Source organism: Danio rerio, chromosome 4, assembly GCF_049306965.1.
Source record: "Danio rerio strain Tuebingen ecotype United States chromosome 4, GRCz12tu, whole genome shotgun sequence".
Classification (NCBI taxonomy): Eukaryota; Metazoa; Chordata; class Actinopteri; order Cypriniformes; family Danionidae; genus Danio; species Danio rerio.
In genome coordinates this window covers 52472064-52498118 of record NC_133179.1, presented here as the reverse complement: position 1 = coordinate 52498118, position 26055 = coordinate 52472064, and the positions used below count along the sequence as shown (strand labels likewise).

The 26055-nt window shown below is 39.5% G+C and overlaps 2 protein-coding genes and 1 long non-coding RNA gene across 3 annotated transcripts in view; 1 reads left to right on the top strand and 2 right to left on the bottom strand.

The window, feature by feature from the left end:
- The window catches only part of LOC137491176 (NACHT, LRR and PYD domains-containing protein 3-like), a 32264-nt gene extending 21250 nt beyond the window's left edge, over positions 1-11014 (bottom strand). Inside the window, exon 1 of the mRNA XM_068220249.2 lies at positions 10904-11014. The gene's annotated coding sequence lies outside the window, so the exon portion shown is untranslated. The remainder of the gene's footprint in view (positions 1-10903) is intronic.
- The window catches only part of LOC141381964 (uncharacterized), a 1176553-nt gene that overhangs the window by 885447 nt on the left and 265051 nt on the right, over positions 1-26055 (bottom strand). The window lies entirely within an intron of this gene.
- LOC141381848 (uncharacterized) lies at positions 16102-19527 on the top strand. Its single transcript, XM_073948989.1, has 4 exons — positions 16102-17441; positions 17533-17606; positions 17716-17807; positions 17885-19527. The coding sequence occupies exons 1-4, from the start codon at positions 17124-17126 to the stop codon at positions 18091-18093; spliced, it is 693 nt and encodes a 230-aa protein (XP_073805090.1). The 5' UTR covers positions 16102-17123; the 3' UTR covers positions 18094-19527.

Genomic DNA, 26055 nt, shown 5'->3' with positions numbered 1-26055 from the left:
ACTGGAGAAACCGGGGAAAACCCACTCAAGCATGGGGAGAATGAGCAAAGTCTGCTCAAAAATGTCAACTGGTTTAGTAGGGACTTTAACCAGAGACAATCTTGCTGTGAGGCAACATTGCTGATCCCTGCGCTGTCACCCATCTGGAAAGGAGGGGGAGTAGGGGTGGGTAGGGGGATTCTTCAAGATGAAGATACTGAGTTAAAAAAAGCTAGTTATTTATAGTGAGTTAGGAACCATCTTATTGGTGAATCAATGATGAGCTGGTGCAGGACCAGCCGTGAACAATCATAAGCATGTGATCCTCGCAAAATTAGTTCATAAACAAACTTCACTTAAATCTTATCTATGCCAGCAGGCCATAAGTCCCTCTCACTATTGCTGTCTTCCAGCCATCAAAGCACAGACACCACAAGTGTTGTTCCACACAAGTGGCAAAACTGAAGCTAATACCAGCCGACAATGAAAAGAACTAAAGCCTTTGCAAATCTGTCAAAATAAAGCACTGGAAGTAACGGGTATAAATGTCTTTCAGCCAAAATGTATATGTAAAAACACAACCAGAGCCTATCAGTTTTATGTGCAAGTAGCATACGTTTACAGTACATTAAGCAAACCCTTTTGTTTAAAGTTACTTACAATTGAGGTGGCATTCAGCGATTCAACAAGAAGAGGCAAAACACACCAAAAGTGATAATCATACAAAGGAACAGTTAGTGCTCAAAGAAGTAAGCGCTAGTTAGAGTTTGGAGTTTGTTTGTTTTTTAAGAGAGGAATGTTTCTACAGATGGTTTGTCAAGTTCTCTCACCACTTCTTAAATGCATGTATTTATATGGAGTTATTACAGGAACATGTCTGGTGCAAATTTGCTAAACTGGTGCAAGTGTTTGATATAGTGTCAGTGGGATAAAAGACTGTGTTTTCTATAGGTGGTTTGTACAGCCCACTCACCTGTGTGAGGCACACTCAAAATTGATAATGTTTTGGGGTTGTTGTGTGGTGAAGTGGGGAGAAAGGAGGGGGCCCTTATTTTTTGTTCAGGTGATCTCGGAAGAGATGGGTTTTTACTTGTAGTTTTAATACCAGCGAATCTGCAGACTTTGTGGGAATATTGAAGGAAGAGGTTTTGTAAAGTGACTTATAGCCTCTTTGTGATGGTACCACAAGGTAGAGCTCACTCACTAATCAAAGGCCCCTGGATGGTATGTAGACCTTCAGCAGCAGGTGGAGGTAAGAGGATGCAGTGCCAGTGGCTGTCCTGTAAGCAAACATCAGTGATTTGAACTTGATCCAATCCTCTACTGGTAACCAATGCAGAGAGGTAATGAGAGGTGGTACACTTCAGTTGAGCTCACTGAAGACCTGATTAAGAATCTGATGAATCACCATATCAAAAGCAGCAGACAGGTCCAGTAAAAGCAGAAATGATTATTTAAAACCTGCTTGGCAAGTGAGGTTACCCAGGCCTGCTTAGAGATGATTGGGAATGTGCCAGAGTGGAATGACGTGTTTATGGTGTGTGTTAGGGCCGGCACTATGGTTAGGGAAATGTTCTGGAGGATGTGTGAGAGAATTGGATCCAGAGGTGGAAACAAAATGCAATGTCCCCACAACGTTGGGGTACAACGTCAATCTGACGACATGTTGATGTCTTGTGTCTGCTGAGTGTTTAAGGCCATTTGGGTTATCATACAGCAATCATCCGCCATCTTCTCATCAGTGACATCATCTAAACAGTCTCTGGGTCAATGTGTGTAAAGATTTTGGACATCTTCTTGGACAATTTTAATGCTTCCAAATAGTTTGATGTAATTCTAAATCGCCCATGTCTTGAGGTAGTTCATTATGATGTGATTTACCTTCTATATGTGATCTGATTGGACTGGATATCCCCCATGGACAAAAAAAATAATGTAGTAATTGCAGGTTGAAGGACAGTAGTGGAGTAAACATACCTATACTGCACTTAACATGTACTCAAGGTAAAGTAAAAGTACATATATATAGGCAAGGCAAGGCAAGTTTATTTATGTAGCACATTTCATACACAATGGCAATTCAAAGTGCTTTACATAAACAAGAATAAAAGAAACAAGTAAAATAAAAATAAAAACAAATAATAAAAATGCGTAAAAACAAAACAAAACATAGAAACAGGTAAAATGTGATATAAAAGAATGAAGAAGAAGAGAAAAACATGATAGTGCAATCTGTCGGACGCAGCACAGTGCTCATTCAGTAAAGGCACAGCTAAACAGATGTGTTTTCAGTCTTGATTTGAATGTGCCTAATGTTGGAGCACATCTGATCATTTCTGGAAGCTGATTCCAGCAGCGAGGGGCATAGTGCCTAAAAGCCGATTCACCCTGCTTTGACTGAACTCTTGGAACCTCTAGTTTATATGATCCTAATGATCTGAGTGATCTGTTAGGTTTGTATTCAGTGAGCATATCTGTGATGTATTTAGGTCCTAGGCCATTTAGTGATTTATAGACCAGTAATAATACTTTAAAATCTATTCTGAATGTAACTGGCAGCCAGTGTAAAGACCTGAGGACAGGTGTGATGTGCTCTGATTTTCTGGTTCTGGTTAGAATTCTGGCTGCAGCGTTCTGGGTGAGCTTCAACTGTCTGACTGTCTTTTTAGGAATACCAGTGAGGAGTCCATTACAGTAATCCACCCTGCTGCTGATAAAAGCATGAACAAGTTTCTCTAAGTCTTCACTAGAAACAAAGCATCTGATTCTTGCTATGTTTTTGAGATATATATAAAACAACTTAGTAAATTACAATATTTTGAGACAAAATACTCAATTACAATAGTTTGAGTGTTTGTAATTGTTTACTTTACATCACTTGTTGTGACAGGATTTTATAGATTTTTAAGCTCATATGACTGTATGGAGCAGGAGGTACCGCAGACCTTTTAATTTCTGTTTAATCACTAAGAGTAGCAAGTTGTGTGGAAATAACTAAATAAACTTTGTACAAGTGAGCAGGAGGCAACTAGACTATGATGTATTAATTGCCTCTGCATCCTCTGACTAACTTCAGACCATTGAGATCAAGTCTGTGAGAAACACATAAACCCTGAACATGAAACTTTAAGTGGCATTTGGTCCCAGTTTAAATGTATAATTGAAGAGTATAGGAGCAGATATAAATCAAATCTCTAAATTGATTCATAAACGACAAATGTGACCTGTTTATAATCAGAAATAGTCTAAATTCAATTGTCACTTAAAATTGGAGTCAGATTAAATTCAGAGCAGAAAATAAAGATTCCTGTAGCAGACCCCATGCGAATGATGGCCGAAACTTTACTGATGTTTCAAGTTGCTTTATTTACATTCCTTTACTCTTGAAATCACCGTAAGAGCTTATGCCTTTTCGGGGGGTTGCTTATTAAACTTGTAAACAGTCCTTTTCAGTACGAGCTCTAGTTAAACTGTTATGAAACGTCCGCTTTACCTTCTGCTCTCTCATTTATTTTCTGCTCTGAAAAACGGATTTCTTTTCAAAATAAAAGTCCCCCACAAATAATAGAAATTAAATGATCTTTAAACATGAAGAAATGCAAGATAACACCTTTACTTAAGTCTGTTACACTCCCACCAAATTATCAATGTTCCTCAAACATAACTAATTTCCAATTATAACCCTCTTTGGAAGTGTATAAAGTGCAATAAAGTCCCATTGAAAATGCATTCACTCTGCTTCCAACAACAAGACCAACTTTTGAGCGGGTCTATCTACTATTGAGATTTTATGCATTCTTTCTCCTTTCTTGTTTAATCTCTTGTCGCCAAGTGCTACTTTGGCTTTTCTTACAAGTCCATCCGGGCTCAGAACAGTCTCTATAATCCTCCCTAGTCTCCATTCACTCCTAGGCAATGTTTCTTCTATATCCATGACCACATCACCAATTTGAAGGTTCCTTTTTGGAGCATGCCAGCGTTGCCTTGCAATGATATTGTGTAGATACTCTTTTTTCCATCTGCTCCAAAACTGTTCAGTAAGGTACTGCACACGTCTCCATCTCTTTTTTGTATACATATCCTCTCTAATTAACTTTCCTGGTGGAGGCAATGCTGTGGTGGGCTTCATGGTTATCAGATGATTGGGTGTGAGTGGTTCTAAGCTCTTGGGGTCATTCAGATTGTCAATCGTAAGAGGGCGACTATTGACTACTGCCATGGCTTCGTAAAATACAGTGCGCAATGAGGCATCATTAAGCCTGGCTGCTGAAAGGGTGATGGTAGCATTAAGAACGCTCCGGACAGTTTTGATTTGACGCTCCCATACACCCCCTGCATGACTGGAATGAGGAGCATTCAAAACAAAGTCACATTGTTTGTTTGCAAGAAAAGTTGTGAGGCGTTCTGGATCGAGTTCTTGCAATGCTGAATTTAATTCATTCTTTGCGCCTATGAAATTGGTACCTTGGTCACATTTTATTTGCCTTACTGTGCCTCGAATTGCAATAAAGCATCTCAGACTGTTAATAAATGCATCCGTCGACATGTCTTCTAACATTTCAATATGAATAGCTCTTGAACACAAGCATGTTAGAAGCAGACCGTACCTCTTGTGATGTTTTCTCCCTTCTTTAGTCATGAATGGACCAAAGCAGTCCATGCCACAATACATAAAAGGCGGCGAAGGCTCTACTTGTTCTGAGGGGAGATCACTCATCCTCTGGCCTTCAGCAGATCTTCTCATCCTTCTGCAAGTCACACAGTTGAGAATGTAAGATGTGACCACTCTGTTTATTCCAGGTATCCAATAGCCGCATGATCTGATATTATTGATTGTGAAACCCTTGCCTTGATGCTTTACACATTCATGGCAGTGTGCAATAATCAACTTTGTAACATGGTGTTCCTTTGGCAGGATCCATGGATGCTTGAATGCGTGAGTATATGATGAGTGATCTAATCTGCCTCCCACCTTGATTATACCATCTTTGTCTATAAAGGCATCCAGATGATGAAGTTTACTGTGACTTGGAAGTCTTTTTCCTTGACTCAACACTTCAGTCTCTTTCTGATACACTTGCCTTTGTACTCCTTTTAGAATCAAGCATTTAGCATCTTCTTGTTCACTTACGGATGCTGGTGAATTGGTTTTATCTTTCTTAATCCATCTCAGAAGGCGTGCAACAGCTTTGATAGTCTTAGACCAAGATGAGAACTTGGACAATCGGTCTACAAGATCTTTATTTTCCATGGTCTTTGTGTGTAATGTCTGAATTTTCTTTACCTCTGGATCTCCGACTGGGAGGTCTGGCACAACATTTGTGGTTGTTATTTCCTTTTCCCACAAAAATGAGGGCCCAGAGAACCAATTAGATGATAGCAGCTCATTGATTGTTCTCCCTCTTGAAGCGTTGTCTGCTGGGTTTTCATCTGTTGGGACATACAGCCATTGATTGGGTGTTGTACTTTGACGTATTTTTTGGACTCTATTGGCTACAAATGTGTGGAAACGACGGGCATCGTTATTAATGTAACCCAAAACTACCTTTGAGTCAGTCCAAAAGAATTCATCGACATCAATGAGGTTAAGCTCTTCTCTGAGTATATTGCTCATACTGACTGATACTACAGCTGCAGTTAGCTCTAACCTGGGTATTGTGATAATCTTTAAAGGAGAAACCCGGGCTTTGCCAATAAGAAAAGAGCAATGAATTTCATCATCCTCATTTATCATCCTCAGATAAGAACATTGACCGTAACCACAGGTACTCGCATCTGAGAAATGATGCATTTCTGTTTTCACTACTTTTCCGAAATCAGCAGATACATAACATCGTGGTATGTTCACATTTTCTAGATTGACAAGGTCATTTTGCCATCTCTCCCACCGTGGCTTGAGAGCAGGGTAAAGTGTATCATCACAGCCAGTTCCTTGGCGACACATTTCCTGTAGGATTCTCTTGCCATTGAGAACAAATGGAGCTACAAATCCCAAAGGATCAAATATGGAGGCAACAGTGGATAATATGCCACGACGTGTTGTAGGCTGACCCTTTAATGGAACATGGAATTTGAAACTATCACTCTGTATGTTCCAGTGAATTCCCAGAGCTCTTTCGAGTGGCATTTCATTAAAGGTGAGATCTTTCGTTTCAAAGTTTACAGCACGTTCTGATTCTGGTATGCTTTGCAAAACTGTGTTGTCATTTGATACGAACTTGTGAAGTCGAAGACCACCCTTTGCACACAGCTCCCGTGCTTCCTTTGTCAACTGTATAGCCTTTTCTACTGTTTCTGCACTTGTAACTCCATCATCAACATAAAAATCCATTGTGATGAACTGAGCGCCTAATGCGTGTGATTGGCTGTACTCATTGGCTAAATATCTTAGCCCATAGTTTGCACAACCGGGCGAAGAGACTGCACCAAATAGATGCACTTTCATTCTGTAATCTTGAAGAACTGAATTTGTGTCTCCATCTTTCCACCATAAGAAGCGCAGATAATCACGATCCTTTTTGCTGAACGTGAAATTGGTGAAACATTTTTTCAATGTCACATATCACTGCAATAGGATGCCTTCTGAACCTTACAAGGACTCCCGTGAGGTTGTTTATCATGTCTGGTCCTGATAGTAAATGTTCATTGAGACTTGTACCTTTGAATTTTGCAGAGCAATCGAATACAACCCGTAGCTTATCTGGCTTTTTTGGGTGGTAGATCCCATGGTGAGGTATGTACCATTTTTCACCACTGGTTCCCTCATCATTTACCACTTCTGCATCACCTCTGTCAATAATGTCATTCATGTAAGTGAAGTAGTCTGTTTTGTATTTCTCATTTTTGGAAAACTTCTTGTTCAGATGTTGGAGTCTGATCGATGCAAGTTCTCTGTTGTCCGGCAAGGATGGTCGTTGCTTAAATGGAAGAGGCATTTCATAATGTCCTAGATAATTTTTCTTTATTCCTACTTTAAGTTTGTCTAGGAACATGATGTCCTCTTGAGAGACTGTCTTGTCATCTACTGTGATGTCCTTAAAGTCTGATTCAAGTATACGGACTGCATCCCCAGGTGTCATAGCTGGTATCTCCTTTGTAGCTATCCTTTGACAAAGACTGAACCCTGTTGATTCATTGATACTTGGTATGGAGCAGCCCACAATACTCCACCCTAAATCTGTTAAAATGGCAAATGGTTCCTCATTTTTACCTAGTATGACTTGTCTTGGAGCTAGCACTCTAGGGCAGTTATAGCCAAGTAGTAAGCCTACTTCACAATTGAGTAGAGGTGCCATTTCGTCAGCAATTCCTTTCAAGTGACTCCAGTTCATTGCTGTTTTCTGTGTTGGTATGTGATCATAATTAGCTGGAATACACTCCTTTGTGTATACAGGAGGAAGACTGATATGTACTGAGGAACTGTACCCTCTCACTTGAAGATCCGTTACTCGATTGCTTCTAATAATCTCATTGTCTCCCATCATGGTGGTTAGTTTTTGTTTCATTGGGTGACTCTCTACTTGCAGTGTATTACTAATGTCTTCATCAATAAATGTAGTGTCACTCTGTGTATCTAGCAATGCATACACAAGCTGTTCGTTGGATGGATTTTTAACTGAAGACACCCATACTGGTACGATCATCGATGTAATGACTGACTGACTTTCTCTTGTGATATTAAGTGACATGGCATTAGTAGTTTCACTTTCAGTTGCATGCACATTGCTTACCATGGGCAATGGTCGTTCTCTGATTCCGTCCTTGTCATAATTGTAATCATGAAGACATGTGGGATGTCGTAACTTGCATACATCACATGTGTGTCGACGACGACACTCCTTAGCATGGTGGGACGATTTTAAACACCCGTAGCAGAGTTTGTTATCTTTCACATAGGCTCTTCTGTCTTTCAGAGACTTCTCCATGAATTTCAGACACTTATGAAGTTGATGATTGTCATCCTGACACAACATACACTGTGTTTTAGTCACTGTAAACTTTCCTTTGACTGTTGATTGTGTGTCATTGTTTACACTTGTTTGTGTCTTAAAAACAATTGCTTTACTTCTTTTAGTTTCCTGTGACATTCTTCTCTCATAAGGTGACATGAATGAAGAGCATGTAAAGAAGTGATGGGATTACACATAATTTCTGCTTCTGTTGTCATGAAATTGACAAAGTCATGGAAACTTGGAAACTCTTTGTCATCCATAAGGGTTTTTGTGACCTGACGGTTCCATCTGGAAGCTATCCAGTCAGGTAGTTTTTGCACCAGCTTCTGGTTTTCTTCACAGTCATTTAATATTTCCAGACCTTTTACATGTGGTATGGCTTGCAAACATGCATTTAAAAAGTCTGAAAATGTTCTCAAACCTTCTGCGTCTTTGGACTGTATTTTAGGCCACTTGGACAGCTTTTCTCTAAACGCTCTTTGTATAACAAAGGGCTGGCCGTACCTTTTATTAAGCTTGTCCCAAGCGTCTTTGTACGCTTCTTCATCATTTCGATAAAAGGTGCCCTCAAGATACCTATGCGCTGAGCCACTCACATACTTTTTCAAATAATAAAGCTTGTCAGCTGCTGAAATGCCCTTTTTACCTATTAATGACATAAATGATGACTTCCATTCCACAAACTGTATTGGGTCTCCGTTGAACACTGTAGGCTCAGGTAGGGGTAACCTGTTTATGGCTATGCTGTCCTGAACTGCTTGAGCAAGGTGAGACACTTCACTGAGCGATGCTGACTGAAGAACATAAGATTCCTGAAGCTGCCTTTCATTTCTCGGCCCCTGCTTTTCACTTTTTATTGACTGATTTCTTGTTTCCTCCTTTATTTCTTCATCATAGGATTTTACTCTGGCACGAGCAACCTCTATATCCTTTTCTACTTGCAAACATTCCTGTTCAAACCTTTGAGTTTCTAACTCTTTTTTGAATTGCTCTTCTATATTTCTTAATTTTTCCTTTTGTTGCCTTTCTGCTTGCATCATCTTGTATTCAGCCTCCTTTGCAGCCAGCTCTGCTGCAGCGTCTGCTCGTTTTCTTGCTGTACGAGAGGATCCAGAATGGCTGTTGACACTCATTAGTGAAGCACTGGAACCAAATAGAGAGCGAGCGTAACTGTGTGCTAAAAGTTCACTTAGACGCCCCCTTTCTCTTTCTGCATCATACTCATCATCTACATTTGATATTTTTTCTAACACTATTTTGACAATGTCATTGGTCACAGCATCACATGCATCGATTTTACGTCTTAAGTCAGCAGCAGGAGTAATAAATTCCCTTATATCAATGAAGATTTTCATGATACCATTCCTTTTATCCTCAAGTGAATCAGCGATATATGCAAGCTGCTTGTCAGATATGTCAGTTTTTAAATCCTGCCTTGCTTTACGAACATCTAACTTCCATTGTTCATACAATGTAGTTAATTTTTTTTCTTTCTTTCTACATTCCTCTTTTTGATAAGCAAGCATTTTCTCTGTTGGTATACGAGAACGTTCTGAACGTCGAGGGAGTTCTGTGCTCTCTTGTACATGACACTGTTCTTCTGATGTATTTTTGTCTTTTTGTTCAATTGCTCCTTTTATATCTGTTTCCATATTACCTTCATTTTCCATTTGGAGCGGCCTCTCAGATTCTTGGTCATCTTCATCCATTTCCATATTGAACTCGTACCCTTTTACGTCTCAGCTCCGTAGACCATCACGCTCTATGCTGATTATAACTCACTGCAATGCCCTTTCCGTCGTCGCGTTATATCCGTCCGCCTGCGCCTGCCGCGAGGATCTTAATCAGCGAAGGTGAAGCTCTTACTGTAGCAGACCCCATCCGAATGATGGCCGAAACTTTACTGATGTTTCAAGTTGCTTTATTTACATTCCTTTACTCTTGAAATCACCGTAAGAGCTTATGCCTTTTCGGGGGGTTGCTTATTAAACTTGTAAACAGTCCTTTTCAGTACGAGCTCTAGTTAAACTGTTATGAAACGTCCGCTTTACCTTCTGCTCTCTCATTTATTTTCTGCTCTGAAAAACGGATTTCTTTTCAAAATAAAAGTCCCCCACAAATAATAGAAATTAAATGATCTTTAAACATGAAGAAATGCAAGATAACACCTTTACTTAAGTCTGTTACAATTCCAGAAGCACTACAAAAGGCTTACAGGCATTTACCCTTCAACCATTCATCAGATTACATTGTAGGACTGATAGAAAGTGCTCATGTGCACTGTTTATCAACCCTCAAGAGAAATACCTATATTTTTGACAACACTACTGCAGGACTGTCCTGAAATATTAAAGACTGTGGGCGAGTCATCAAAACAACACCTGAAGCTAAAAATATAATTATACAGTTTCTCTGAGCACAAGTATGTTAATAGAATATTTTAAGAAGGTAAAAAGGATGTTCGAGACTAAATCTGAGAGATCTCTTAAGAATACTCAAAGCAGTATTGAACCTATAAAATAAGATTAAATAGTTTGTCGTCATTTTACTTTTTCTTTTAGTTATTACTAAAAGTGTCAAGCTTGCAGTTAAGGGTTAATTAAGGAACCCAGCAGATTGTATAAGGAACATCAGCTTGTTGTTTTTTCAGCAGAGTTTCTTCCTGTTCAACAGGAACATCTGGTTTAACTTTACTTTCGAGTTTGAAACTCCTAATGTTTAAAATTATGTTTTGTGCTGAATGATCTGAAATTATCAAGTCACCCTGATATAGAAGTGTACAAACATTTTCCCGGAATTAAAATTAAAGTTTTTTTGACAAAGTTCAAATGACTGTTTTGAAAAAAATCTAAAGTTTGTTTAATCAAAGTTTGAGGCTTTGATCTTCAGGATCAGACATTTAAATCACACTCACACATATAAAACCTTCATCATCGCCACAAATCAGCGTAATGTAGAAGTGTTAAACTCACATGCAGAAGTACAGACGCTCTTGTGCAGCAGGAACACAATCTGAGCTCTTTCACTTCACTAAAACACACCTGTGTGATCTACAGGTATATCCTGAAATATTACTGGCTCCCTAGAGTGGCGTTGACAGGAATATTCATGAGATTCTCCTGACTGTAGGGTGTGTCTTCAAGACAACACACAAACCACTTTTATTTTATTTATTATTATATACAAACCAAATTTATTTTAGTCCAACCCTGTTTCAGCTGTAGTTTAAAATGTCTTGAGTAAATAGTTTGCTCCCTTTACATTCCTCCTGCCAATCACACTCAATGCTGCAGTTTGTAATACAAAGCATTTTTATTATTAAATATCACTGCAGTTCATATTAAATGTCACTAATTGCACAATAACACTAACACAATAATTTAAAGATGCTACGTAAACCAGTCTACAGAGCAACGACCAAGTTTTCAAGTTTAAGCTGTTAAACTTAGCATTGCAGTGAAATCTATTTGCTCTAGCGTAAATAACAGACAAGTGACCAAACACTGCCTTTAGATATAACCTAAACACATTACACTACACAACAGACTACTGTACAGACACCCATCCAAGTCTTCAATAAGTGTCTGTGGTGTCCTGACATTGTATCCCACCCATCAAATTATACGCCTAACACTGTATTTGAATGGCTCTGAGGTTGGGGGTTAGGGTGACATTATAGCTTCATATCACACTACTCCACATTAAAATCTACACTGGTGGCAAAATCAGATGGGTAGCATATTGCATTATCAAAATGTGCTGCCTACCCTTTGAATTGGAGGTAGGACAATCTGACAAGGTAAGACACCGGCATGCTAGAAGTCCCACTTCCAAAATCTTCTAAACACATTTTAAAATAGACGCTGTACCTGTAAATAAACGGCATATTTACAGTCTAAGCAACAACATTACCGCCTAAAAAGTATCAAATATACATTGTGGTCTAACAGCGGCGGTAATTGCCAAACTATAGTGACTCTAATCTTCTGTTTGGTAATTGCTGCGGGCAGAGTGATACACATAGTTGAAGAGGCTTGAACAGCAATATATTTCTGAAATTGTTTAAACTCCTATAATGTTTTGATGTGGGTGACACGGTGGTTCAGCGACTCACAGCAGGAAGGTCGCTGGTTTGAGTCATTCCTGTGTGGAGTATGTATGTTCTTCCATTGTTGTCATGGGTTTCCTTCGGATGCTCCGGTTTCCCCGACAGTCGTAGGCCGTAGTGTATGAATGCGTTGGGAAATCTGAGATAGTATGGGTGCTTCCCAGAACTGGGTTGCGGCCGGCAGGGCATCCGCTGTGTAAAACAGATGCCTGAATAGTTGATGCTTCATTCTGCTGTGGCGACCCCTAATAAATAAGGGACTAATAAGAAGGAAAATGATTGAATGAATGCTTTTCAGGTTCCTTTGGTGCATGAGATTCTTTACACATGCCTTTGTTTAGAGCAGGGATGTCTAAACTTGGTGCTGGAGGGCCGGTGTCCTGCAGATTTTAGCTCCAACTTGCCTCGACACACCTGCAAGTATGTTTCTAGAAAGCCTAGTTAGAGTTTGATTAGCTAGCCCAGGTGTGTTTGATTGGGGTCGGAACTAAACTTTGCAGGACACTGGTGCTCCAGGACCGAGTTTGGACATGCCTGGTTTAGAGGGACACTTTTCCTTTGCGTTCCATGAAAGTGTTCTCTCTCTGCTGAGGGTATCCATAATTATTAATTAGACTGCTGCCTGTTTTCTACAGTAGGTGGATTTTTGTGTGCCTCCTTAAGGTTCTTGTACATGTGAAGCCCTTTCCACACTTGGAGCAGCGATAAGGCCTCTCTCCGGTGCACTGCAAATTTTAGATAGTAGATTTAACTACCTTGGAGTTAAAATTAACACTCCCTCAGAGTTTATATGGGAACCACTATAAGTGTTAAAAATAACACTTTTGAAAGTATTAACATTGTCAACACCAAGAGAGTGTTAATTAGCAAACTCTTATTGTGTAAAATATTTGTTAAATTTCCGAAAAAATACCAGCAGCTGTGGTTGCCAGAATCTTTCTGTGAAAAACATGGAAGTTTTATATAACTGTATAAATTTACAAAAATTAATCATATTTCATGAACTAACACATTGTTTATTTTACGAAATCATAGCTTAGTGCACAAAAAGTAAAGTCTTTAGATGCAATAATGTTTTCATGTGTGATTGCTAGTAGCAAACCGATTTTGACTGAATTAGTAACTACACAGTTACCTTTAAACAAAAGAAGATGCAGCATAACATCAAATATTCTCAGTTCATCTTGGACTTGAACACAGACACTATTATCCTCCACAATGGTGACACAAAAACCGTTTTGCTGTTTTTACTTCTTTTTTTTTCATTTTTAGATTTTACGGAAAAATACCAGCAGCTGTGGTTGCCAGTAATCTGCTGTTTTTAACATTCATAAATTCAGTTTACAGAATATTTCTGTTAAAAGCACATTCAACAGTCTGTATTTTTTATCGATCTCACACTGCAAATTTTAGATTTGGTAGATTTAACTACCTTAGAGTTAAAATTAACACTCCCTCAGCGTTTATATGGGAACCACTATAAGTGTTAAAATAACACTTTTGAAAGTGTTAAAAATTTTAACACCCAGAGTGTTAATTAGAAAACTCTTATTGTGTAAAATATCTGTTAAATGTATGTCAAAATGCTGGCAGCAGTGGTTGCCAGTAATCTGCTGTTTTCAACATTTTACATTCGTAAATTCAGTTTCCAGAATATTTCTGTTAAAAATACATCTCATAGTCTGTATTTTTCATTCGAACACACTTAAGCCTTAAATTCCAGAGCAAAATCCTAACTAGTGTCCTCACTACAGAGGGCTGAACACTCAGACAGTGATGAAGTTAATGAGACAATTAAGTGTCTAATTAAAGGAGGATTGAGAATTATTGATGAACAACTGTTAACAAGCAGAATCACTGAAGGACAGAAAAACACAAGCCAAAACCAAAGATGAAATCAACTGAGAAAAAAAAAAACTCTAAATAAAATAATAATCAATAAAAATAAAACAAATTACACAATAAAAAATGTTATTTTTCAACATCTTTAAAAAAAAACTCATCAAATTAAACAACTTATCATGGAGCTTCACCTATTACTGACCTTTGACTTTATTTCTATCATGTGAACAAAAGCTCTTAATAAAATTTCCGTTGTTCATTTAAAGTCACCATGATGGAGGACAGAGTCTGCTTTAGTCAGGCTCTTCAACTTCTTACTATAAATGTCTTTTATTTTGGCTGCTATAGTTAGTGTTAATTACACTATTTAAACATATAGCATGGAAAGCCGAAAGAAAATTAAAGTGTCAGTCTGAAGAGATTATAAATGATAACATAGCCTTCCTGTTTGATTTCTAATTCAATATCATATTAGTTATGTGTGAGAATTAAATAATATACATAAATGAAACCACTGAAGCTCCAATAAAATAAAAACAATATTTACAACGAGAATGTTTGATCTATGGCAGAACTGAAAAACACAGACATCAACAATTAGTCTTTGAATCTCAATAATGGTGACAAACAAAAAGAATTAAATCAAGTAAAAAAAAAACACTACTGAAATATCACCTCCCAAAAACAACACAGAATAAAGGAAAAGAAAGAGATTGTAAGAACATAAAGCTGCATAATTTATTCATGCTGCAATGCATGCTGGGAGCTTTGTACTATGCTGGCACGAACTATGCAGCTTTTTTTTTTTTAGCAACCACGGTTGAGGTTCATGTCCTGATTCTTGATGCCTGTGTGTGTCATAATGAGCAGCTGGAGCTTGAATGTTAAGTGCATGACACTCTAATTATTAATTGCATCCTAATTGTTTGTTGTATCTTCTATGAAGAGCAGCAGACTGCCAGTAGTATTGTCCCATGCAGCTTTAATACAATTATATTTGCATATCTTTATGAATCAACTTAATAAACACCTGAAATTAAATCAATAACAACTAAGCATAAACAGTATAGTTTCTCTTGACCTTTCTTGCTACAGCTAATGAGTTTAAGAAACAGAGATATAGCAGTCAGAGAAACATTAGGCTATAAGAGTAAAGCTTCAAGAGCTCCATGATGGTGAGGTCAAATGAAATATTTTTAATTAAAAAAAATAAACCTCTGTGCATTGTCAAATATTCTTACAGAAATGAAGTCAAACTGTAATCAGTGAAGCTGCTTATGCTATTATTTAATGGAGTTGTTTAATCCTCTGTTTTAATTCAGTTGGTTTGGTGTGAGGCTGTGTCTGTAGATTTATTTCTTCCTTCAATTTCTTATTCCTTCAGTGATTGTGCTTGTTAACAGCAGGTGTCTGAATTCACTTATTTGTGGTCATTCACTCTGTCTAGTGGACTAAACTAATTGATTAATTTAAGGGCCAGGTGATTGAGGGTGTGGCGAGATTTCAGACACTCTGATTAGTTTCTCAAATACAAGGGTTTTCTACAAAGGTAGATATATGTTACTCTGTGTGACAAGGAGGCAAATCAGCTTCTAACGCAGAGAGGGTTATTTTACCTTTATCTAACTCTAGAATTTTAACACTTTACTCTGAATTACCACAACACTTGAAATTTAACACCAATGAATTTGCTGTGCACTTTTTTTTAATAAATACAAATTGTTTCCAAGCAGTTAAACAGTGGGAAAAAATATGTGATGTTTGCCAATTGGACATTAAGTGAACTGACTTAGTTTAGTTCATCGGTTATTCTTTTGGATAATTTAATCTATACTACAGCTCTGCAGAAAACAGTGCTGTATCCAGCCAACTCAGTTAAGATGTGAAATAATTGAATTCCACTATACAGTTAAAAAGATGTCTCTATGGCACAAAATTAATTGCTCAACTAATCAAGGCGAATGCAACAGTGGCGAGGAACCTAAACTCTGAATGGAGACAATAAATAGCCTTAGTCTGGAGGGCTTGTTCTCTTTTGACCATCAAAGCACCAAAGCTGTAAAATGCATTCCTACATTTTCTGATGTATTATTTCTGTTCTGATTTTGTTCTGGTATTCTGATAGATCCTTTCCTGGATTATTCACAAATCGTAGAGGGAAACGACGATTAAGCATTAAGTCTCTGTTAAGCATAAAATATGTTTTTTTTAAATGTTAAGAAGCACCCATCTGTAGTAGAAACACAAATATTAAGGCTAATACTAAATACTTGTCTTTGATAGAACAAAGAAATGTGTGTTGAAAAATCTGAGGGTGGATAAAAGCCAAGATTCTATTTTTTGATATCCCTTTACACCTGGGTGTATGCACACAAGACAATGTTGGCTTGAATGGAGTCCAAGCTTAGTTACCACATCCCGTTTTTCTGTTTATTATACTAAACGCTAATAATGTTTAACTTAAAAATGTGTTACATTGGCACAAGCTGTTAGTACAATTTGCTTTTAATATGTTGTTAGGTAAACAAAAAAATGTATGTAATTATGGGTGTAACAATGTATCGTAGTACAATTTATTGCAATACAAAAATGTCACAATATGCATTGTGGCGTTATGACAATTTTATTGCAATATGACATCTATTCTCTTATTGGTTAAGCTACATTCCACCTGCTGTCACATGCATTCAGATAGCTTGAACTAGTAGCAGGGCAATATGTGTGTAGCTAAAATAGAGGATGGCTCATTCTCTTATAAGTCCAACATCTGGCAACATTTTGGTTTTCCAGTTACTGAATAGGACGGTAACAAGAAAACAGACAAAACACAAACTGTGTGTAAAGACTGTAAAGAAATGCTGCCATACAAAGCTGCGAACACAACAAATATGATGTATCATTTAAGCCTCAACCATAACACCAAAGTGCAATCGAGTGTCTCACTTAAGTGCCAAAGCTGAAGAAATGACAAGATGCATAGGAGTATTTATGGTAAAAGACAATGCCATTTTCTATGATAGAAAAAGTTGGATTTTGCTAACTGAATATAAATAAAATATCGTGATGCATATTGTATCGTGAACATCATATTGTGAGCTGAGTGTATTGTTACACCCCTTTAAGTAATAGAAAATGAATTTTAGATTACTAATTTTTTATTTTATTAATAACATATAATAAGGCATTACGTAGCAGTCTTGTTTTTAATTTCAGGAGGTTGGGGAAGTCGTAAACTTGTCCTAATGGCACCTGCAGACTGTGGGTACACTGGCAGGCTTATTAAAGCTACCAAAATAGGAGAGAATTCAGTCCTCTACATAGCTCCTCTTCAGGATGAGCTTGATACTGCTCCCTTACCACCATCTTCTGAAGCCTTTCGTGATATGCCTAATGCAATCTGCAAAAAATGCAACGAATCCTACCCACTTCAGCTTTTAACCAATCACATTAAGTCCTGTACTGATGTTGTTGTGGTGGAGGATGAGAATGATTCTCAAGATGAGTATCAGCAGGAGGCAGAATGTGAGAACAAGGACAACGAAGTCAAGAACAATGAACAGGTTAGTTTCTTCCTAATGTATATTTGACCCAAGGTGATATAAAGTTGAATTTTTGTGGTAATTTGTGTTTATTTGGTTATCGGCATTATAGGCTTGCTGTCCTATTTGTCAAGAAGTAATGCCATTTGGAATTTTAGAAGTCCATGCCAGTGAATGTGGGGAAAGGTGTGCTAGCTGTAAATATTTATTTTGTGAGACACAGAAAATATGTTATATTTACCTTGCACTGTAACATTTTCCATAATTTTAATTGTTTACCATTTTTAAATTATAGTCCGGTGAATGATGATAGTAACAACACAGCTGAGTTTTCATTCATGAATAATGAAGTGAACAACACTGCTGATTTTTCAATCATGGATAATGGTAATTATTTGTGTGTGTGTTTTTTACATTCTTGTGCTGCTGATGCATTGTTAAAATAATGTAATTTAATTGAACAGATTGGAAGACTCATTTGGATCCAAAGACGGCTGCATTGTTGTACAGAAAACAAATACTTCAGCTACATGAGACAGGGAAGCCCCTTTTCATGTCCATGGATCTAAGATCAAGTGTGGAAGAACAGGACAGGCAGCTAATCAACTTCTACAAGCAAAGAAACGTGGAGTGGGCATGTCCTGTTAAATGTCAGCTTCAAGGTGCAGCCTAGAGTAAAAGAAAGAAAAACTTGGATGCAATAAAATATACAGTTCATATAGCATATTCATGCTTATAGCTTTAGTTACTATATTGAAGGATTCGGATTTCTGCTTTCCAATCCGTCTCATCATGGACCAACGTTTATCCTTTTCATCATCCTGTTTCTCAGTATTTAACTGTGAATTGATGTTAATTAATGAATAAGTTATAACTGCTTACTGCAAGAATGTTCTGTGTCCTTGTTTCTCTTTTTGCCTGTCTATTTTAACTTTGTTTTCAGGAGACACACAAACCAGGTCATAGGTCATGGAGACCTCTCTCTCTCTCTCTCTCTCCATCTGTTCTTATGACTAGAGGTCCAATACAGAGGAGAAGAAGACAGCTGTTTTATTGTCCTGATATATTGCCTATAATATTATAGCTGTTTGATTGATCTGTTTTTGAGTATAATTAATTTTAATGTAACTCCTTTTTGTGTGGAGATAGACTGTGTGTAGTAAAGATATTGCAGCAGACTGTTGATGGAAACAGTCTTGAACCAGCCTGATAACACAGCTGAACGTACAAGAAGTGAAGTTTATTCATAAACTAATTTCGAGAGGATCACGTGCTTATGATTTATCACGTCCAGTCTCGCATTTGCTAATCACTAATCTTCCAATCATATGAGCCCTAAGGCACCATAAATAGTCTAAGTTTTCAGTTCACTTTATCTTCGTTTGGAAGAAGCAGCTTCACCGTAGCTAGCTCCGTTGAAGAACCAACTCTAAACCAGCATGGACAACTAAAGCAGCAACAAGCTACAATCTTCAGGATCTTCATTTGGAAGAACGCTCTGCTCTGCTCATCAACTACAAAAGCTACAAGTGCTACAAAAGCTACAAAAGCTTCAAGCTACAATCTACAATATACAATCTAAAAGCTTCAATCTACAAGCTACAATATACAAGCTACAGCAACAACAACAACAACTACTATTGCTACCATTTCAAACAACTACAACTCCAACAATTTCATCAACAGCTTAAACAACAACACCAAAACCTTCCACTTCAAAGAGCCTCCACAACGCATCTGCTGTGTCTTCAACCTTATTTCCCAGCAAGATATAAGCCAAAACTCCAAAGCTATTGCAATAAAACGGAACCCTCACCTTCTCCTAGCAGTACACATGCTATCCATCGTTTAACAGATTGTTTGCTGGAATGTGTTCAGCAGAGCAGCAGCTCCAGCCACAAACAATGTTGAATTTGATCAACAAAATGGCGGCCAGGCTTTTTGCACCTTCTGCATGGCCTGACTGAAACTCCTTAAGCCAATAGCTGTAAAGATAAGCGTCTCCATCCAATGAGCTAAAAGACTGGAGATGGTCCCGGCCTCTCTCTTGACTCTGTTGCAAAGACCTTATGAATGAATAGGCCAGACACGCTTGTAAATTTAGTTTAAAAAAAAAAAAAAAAATTAAAATTCCATTTGACATTTAACTTCTGAAAAGATTATTACCCAACCAGTAAATATTAACAAGCTATTGAAAAACATTATGCCATCAAGCACAGAAGTCCAATTGTAATACGCCAGCGACTCATGTGTTGATTTACAAGCGTCATATAAGATTATATAGCAAGACAGTCGGATGTGAAAACGGCAAAGAAACAAACTTCCCACTTGACTGTTATAAATACAAATTTAAACTTCACTATCACTTCACATGCTCAGTCTTCAAGGGGTACCAGTTTTCCAGGACCACCAGACTAGCCATATCCCATGTCCTCAGCTCTCCATTCATCTGTCATCCCGTTAGGAGACGAACACCCACCCCTACCATCCTTGCACATCGTATCAATGAAGTCATCGGACCATGCATTATCAAAAGCACTTCCATTTACAGCCGCCCATGCCCTTATTAAGATGCCTCGCATGGATATAAACTAAAACAATTTTCATGTCTGCCATACTTGTATTATTTTGCAAAGATTTAATTTCTGATTCTCTTTGTTTTTTCGATTTTAGAGATCATGACTGCTGGCTCCAGAAGCTGACCCTCATCCAACCTATTACACTCCACATCCTCTTCACAAAGGATACATTCCATTTTTCACTTTATCCAATCTGTCCTAACCTGCAGTCTGCAACCTCCGAACCTGAAACCGTCGATTATCTTATTAAAAAGAAATCGACAACAACTTCATGATTGGAACTCCAAGGCTCCTCCTTTTAATATCTCGCGCATTAGCCCCATTGGTGTCGCTACTCAAAAATGTTCTGGCAAAAACGCCTTGTAGTCGACCTTTCGTCCCAACACAATTGCTCCTTTCCTAGCATTAACAGCACTATCCCATTGGACGAATATTTACTTAACTACCACGACATTGATCAAGAGATCTCTCTCATAAAGATAGCCAGTCGTAACACCTGGCTAGCCAAAGAAGACATTTCCCCTACCTTTAAAATCATGCCAATCCACCCAGACTTCTGGCACCTTTTGGCATTTATTGGCGAAATCAATTCTATTTTTCGGATGCAAAAGCAGCCCAAAAAATATTTGACATGATGTCAGAAGCTTTATGCTGGATTCTGTCTAATATTTACGAAATACCATACCTCATTCACCTTCTAGACGATTTTCTTATTTCCCCCCCGTCATCTCCTCCAGCCAAACACCTAGCGATCACCCAGCAGGTTTTCGCTGATCTCGGAAGGACCCAGTACTTCAATCGAATTTCTGGGTATTAATCTAGACTCGCATAAATTCCAAGCATCCCTTCCTAAAGAGAAAATCAATCGAATAATTTCTCTATCCCAAATTTTCCTTGAAAAACAGATGTGCACACAACGAGAACTCCTACCAATTCTCGGCCATCTAAATTTCGCTATGCGCATTATTCCTTTCATTTCCCACCTCCTTCAATTATCCACCACAGTTCATGGTTTAGAAGAAACAATTTTTCTCTCCAAACCCAGTCGCGATGGGTTTTTTGCTTTGGATCTCTTTCCTTAAGCAATGGAACGACTGTTCCTTTTTCTACAGCGACTCGATTGCATCCCCTATTGACATCAACACATACACAGACGCTGCCCCTCCAATAGGTTACAGTGGCTAATATTAAGGACACTGGTTTGTCTCAACATGGCCAACCCAATTGTAATTCCATTCCAAAGACCAATGTTTTTCAGCCCTCTTCAAATTCTACCCTATCATCGCAGCAGCCATCCTGTGGGGGGACGAATGGTCTACATCTAGCATTCTCTTTCACGGCGATAACGAAGCTACAGTGCATTGCATTAACAAAGGGCGCTCCCACTCCCAATCGCTTATGCCATTTTTAAGACACCTTATCTGGATATCTGCTAAAAAACAATTTATCATGATTGCTGAACATGTACCTGGTTGCAAAAACCAAATCGCTGACTCTCTCTCTCATTTCTCTTTGCAGATATTCTGGCAACTAGCCCCGGAAGCAGACCCTCACCCAACGCCGGTCCCTCCTTATTCAGTAACGATATTTCCATAAACCACCCACTTCATAATCTTCATCAAACTTCTCTATCTCTTATCCTACAAGCAATAGCTCCCAGAACCCTCAATGCATACCTCACAGCATGGAATTCGTTCAAACAATTCCATACCATGCTAGACAACCCATTACACTCAAAATCCTTACCTCATGCATCTACACCCTCTGTAAAGGTTACATTTCCTCCCATACAGCCCGCACCTTAGATGCTATGTTCAATCTAGCATTTTTTGGGGGGTTTCTTAAATGTTCTGAATTAACAGTTACATCCAAATTTAACCCTCTACTCCACCCCACCATCTCAGATCTAGCTTTGCAAGACAGGGAAACTATCTCTTTCCTTATCAAACAAAGCAAAACAGATTAATTCCAGAGAGGACACTCTATCCTCATTTTCAATATTCCTTCACCTACACGCCCATTCCAAACCCTCTTAGCCTAGAAAATCTCAAGAGGCTAACCCACTGGCCCCGCTTTTTACTGATGACGCTAACCGTCCAGTATCTCGATTCTGGTTTCAAAAACACCTTAAAGAAATCTTTCGCCTATCAGGTTTTTTCCCAGAGCCCTTTTCCAGCCACTCATTCAGGATTGGCGCAGCCACTACAACGGGCTCTCACACCATCAGATCCAGACCCTTGGTCGCTGGTCTTCTGAAGCTTTCAAATCTTATATACGTCTCAGTAAATACCACCTCAAGAAAGCCCAACAGGCTTTAACCAACCCCCAAGCACCTACTCACACGGCTCCAACTCAAAAAGGTGTCTAACAGAGCCTCGACTCTCGCAAGAGTCATCCAAACCAAACCCCGCAAAAGCCCAATTGTCCACCCATGGCACCCTTACATGTTTGCCAAGGACTCCCTCAAGGGCCATTGCAGTTAGCATCTTCTGCAATCACCAATAGCTATTTACAGATGCAGACGTTTGTATCCACATGTTCTTTGCGCATTTACTGCGTTTGTACATATGTATTATATTTGTGCTTGTTCCCTTCTTCCAACTTTTCCAAATCTTTTATCCTTATAACCCTACTTTTCAGCCTCTCGTTCCTTTCTTCTCTACACTCCACTCCCAACTAATCTATTCTACACTCTACCTCTAATGATCTTGTTTCTCCTGTCTAGACTCTTCAGACACCCGAAGGGGCCCCCTTGAGCTCCAACTCTCGCAGGATTCGGCCATAGCGGCCACAGTCCTTTCTTCTTCACGATGTTACCTATTCTTTTTCCGCCTAGACTCTTTCTCCAAGCTCCAAACCCCGCAGGGGTCCGCTCAAGCTAAAACTTCTTCACTCTACTTCAACTACCTCTCTTCTCCTTATGACTCACCCTCTAGCTCTGACCCCCACAGGGGTCGCTCCGAGCCCCAATCTCTCGCAAGAGTTATCCAAATCCTCTTTCCCACTCACTGATATCTATCTCCTCCTATCCGCAATCTACCCTCAAGCTCTGACCTCCACAAAGGTCGCTCAGAGCTCCAACTCTCACAAGAGTTACTCTCTTCCACTCATTGCTCCTCCCAGCTACACTCTACCCTCAAGCTCAAACCTCCGCAGAGGTCACTCCTATCTACACCCTACCCTCAAGCTCAAACCTCCGCAGAGGTCACTCCTATCTACACCCTACCTTCAAGCTCAAACCTCCGCAGAGGTCGCTCCTATCTACACCCTACCCTCAAGCTCAAACCTCCGCAGAGGTCACTCCTATCTACACCCTACCTTCAAGCTCAAACCTCCGCAGAGGTCACTCCTATCTACACCCTACCTTCAAGCTCAAACCTCCGCAGAGGTCGCTCCTATCTACACCCTACCCTCAAGCTCAAACCTCCGCAGAGGTCACTCCTATCTACACCCTACCTTCAAGCTCAAACCTCCGCAGAGGTCGCTCCTATCTACACCCTACCCTCAAGCTCTAACCTCCGCAGAGGTCACTCCTATCTACACCCTACCCTCAAGCTCTAACCTCCGCAGAGGCCGCTCTAAACTCAAACTCTCACAAAAGCTCCATCTTTCATAAGAGCTACTCTCCTCCACTCACTGCTCCATACCTTCACTCTACTCTGGCCCCCGCAGGGGTCACTTAGAGCTCCAACTCCCACAAGATTCACTCAAAGTTCTCTTTTCACTGCTTCAAACCACCTATTCTCCCCTTCTTCTCAACCCCGAAACCATGACCCCCGCAGGGGTTCCTTCAAACTCTAACTCCAGCAAGAGTTATTAGAATCCTCTTTTCACCCTTATTAATCCTATCTAATTAATGCCCATGCATTTAACCTCTTTCCTTCTATTATATCCAGCAGCCGGATATAGCTCTAAATTTCCTGCCTTTTGGGGGGTTTTTTCTTCGAATACGCGGCTGCTGTCCCGAGCGATTAATTTCTGCATTTTGGGGAGTTCTGAGATCCACCGAGCTCAGGCTCCCTTCTTGCTCTGCCAACAGGAGGAAGCCCCGGGCTCGAGGAGCCCTTGAGCTCGGGGCTCTCTCCCGGGACAGCATGCCAAATAAGCTTTGTAAATCATCAGCTAAGTGTGAACTCTTGAAGTGAAGTTTATTCATAAACTAATTTCGAGAGGATCACGTGCTTATGATTTATCACGTCCAGTCTCGCATTTGCTAATCACTAATCTTCCAATCATATGAGCCCTAAGGCACCATAAATAGTCTAAGTTTTCAGTTCACTTTATCTTCGTTTGGAAGAAAACCCCCCTCCTCCCCTATTCTCCTCCTTTACCTGCAATTGGGCGGCACGGCGGTCCAGTGGTTAGCACTGTGAACCACACAGCAAGAATACTGCCGGTCCTAGTTCGATAGGACCGGTGAGTGTTTCTGTGGGGAGTTTGTATGTCCTTCCCGTGTCCGCGTGGGTTTTCCCCGGGCTCTCCGGTTTCCTCCCACCATCCAAAGACATTCAACATACTTAACAATCAAGCTTGTCTAATTCCTTACGTTCCCTTAGCTACAGCGGCAGGGGAGTTCTGAGATCCACCGAGCTCAGGCTCCCTTCTTGCTCTGCCAACGGGAGGAAGCCCCGGGCTCGAGGAGCCCTTGAGCTCGGGGCTCTCTCCCGGGACAGCATGCCAAATAAGCTTTGTAAATCATCAGCTAAGTGTGAACTCTTGAAACATCCTTGAGTCTTTAACCCAAATGGTCGTTTGTGTCTATTGTTTTCCTGGTTTAGCTTTTTACAGGTCGGAGATCAGCTCCTAATAACCTAGGGTGACCTCACCTCTAGGCATCAGGTCGCCATCCATATCTGGAGACAGATACAATGCTTTCTTTGACGCACGCATTAAGGCCATCCATATCTGGAAGTAGATACTATGTTTCTTTGACGCATGTATTTAGAATTGTCTATTTCTGTTGTAACCAATGAGAACTGTTTACCTGGATCCCACCCTTTCTGGACTTGTGTAAATAGTATATCTGTTCGATTGTTGAAACTGTAAGCAGAGCGGCCTAGGAACTCATTGAGAGTGTTGAAGCTGGCTTCTGCGAATGAAAACTGCAAACTATCTTCAGTAAAATTAATTTATTTATTTTTTAAAATCTCTGACTCCGGCTCTTCTTCATCTACCAGACTGGTCAATCTTTGGGTTAAACTGTAGACAATCCCTACAGTTTTGGTGGAAGACGCGTGGCACTTGTTTACTGGTAACACCATTGATCAATCAACAAAATGAAGGTAGGTAGATTTAAAAATTATATACTAGGGATTGTCTGTGAAGTAGTGGGTAGTAACGGAATGTTTTTGGTTCTCATTTAGACGTAAATGAAAGGCGCCGGTGGATTCACAGGATTTTGTGGTAGATTGCTGTGGAATCCCTTAGCGAGCTGGTGCATTTTGTGGTACACCTATAGCGATACGGATAAGTGTAACAGTAGTTGAGAGGTGTACCTTCTCCTTTACCCGGAGTTAGGGTACTCATTTGATGGGTGTTTAGGAGGCTTTTGGGACATTCTCGGGCATAAAACCTGGACTGGTTTTCTATTTAGTAGTGGACTAAATTAACCCGAGATTGTAATTGAGTTCCACCACTGCTATCTAACTGCATCACAGACAAAAGGCATGCCATAAGAATAGTGTAGGTCAGATTATTAGGGAAAGAAATAATTGAATAAAAATAACAAATAACATTATAATAGGGATCCATTTGATAGTAGTGGCCACAAAAGTCAGACAAAATACCTAGAAATATCAGGGTGAGGTTGATTGATCAATGATGCACCAGGAGCAATCCCGAGAAAATTATGACCCTAACTGGATTGGACCGGTCTGGACAGTTTGCACATCTTAGGATGGTTTGCAGATTCATCAAGCAGAAGCCAAGCGCTGTTGGTAAGAGTGCCCTCTCAATTTCTTCTTGCTTTTGGTGTTGAGCTCTGATATAAAAAGAAATAGATGAGAGCAGAATGCAGTAAATAGCTCAGCTAAGCTCTCAGGTATAAAATTATTTCA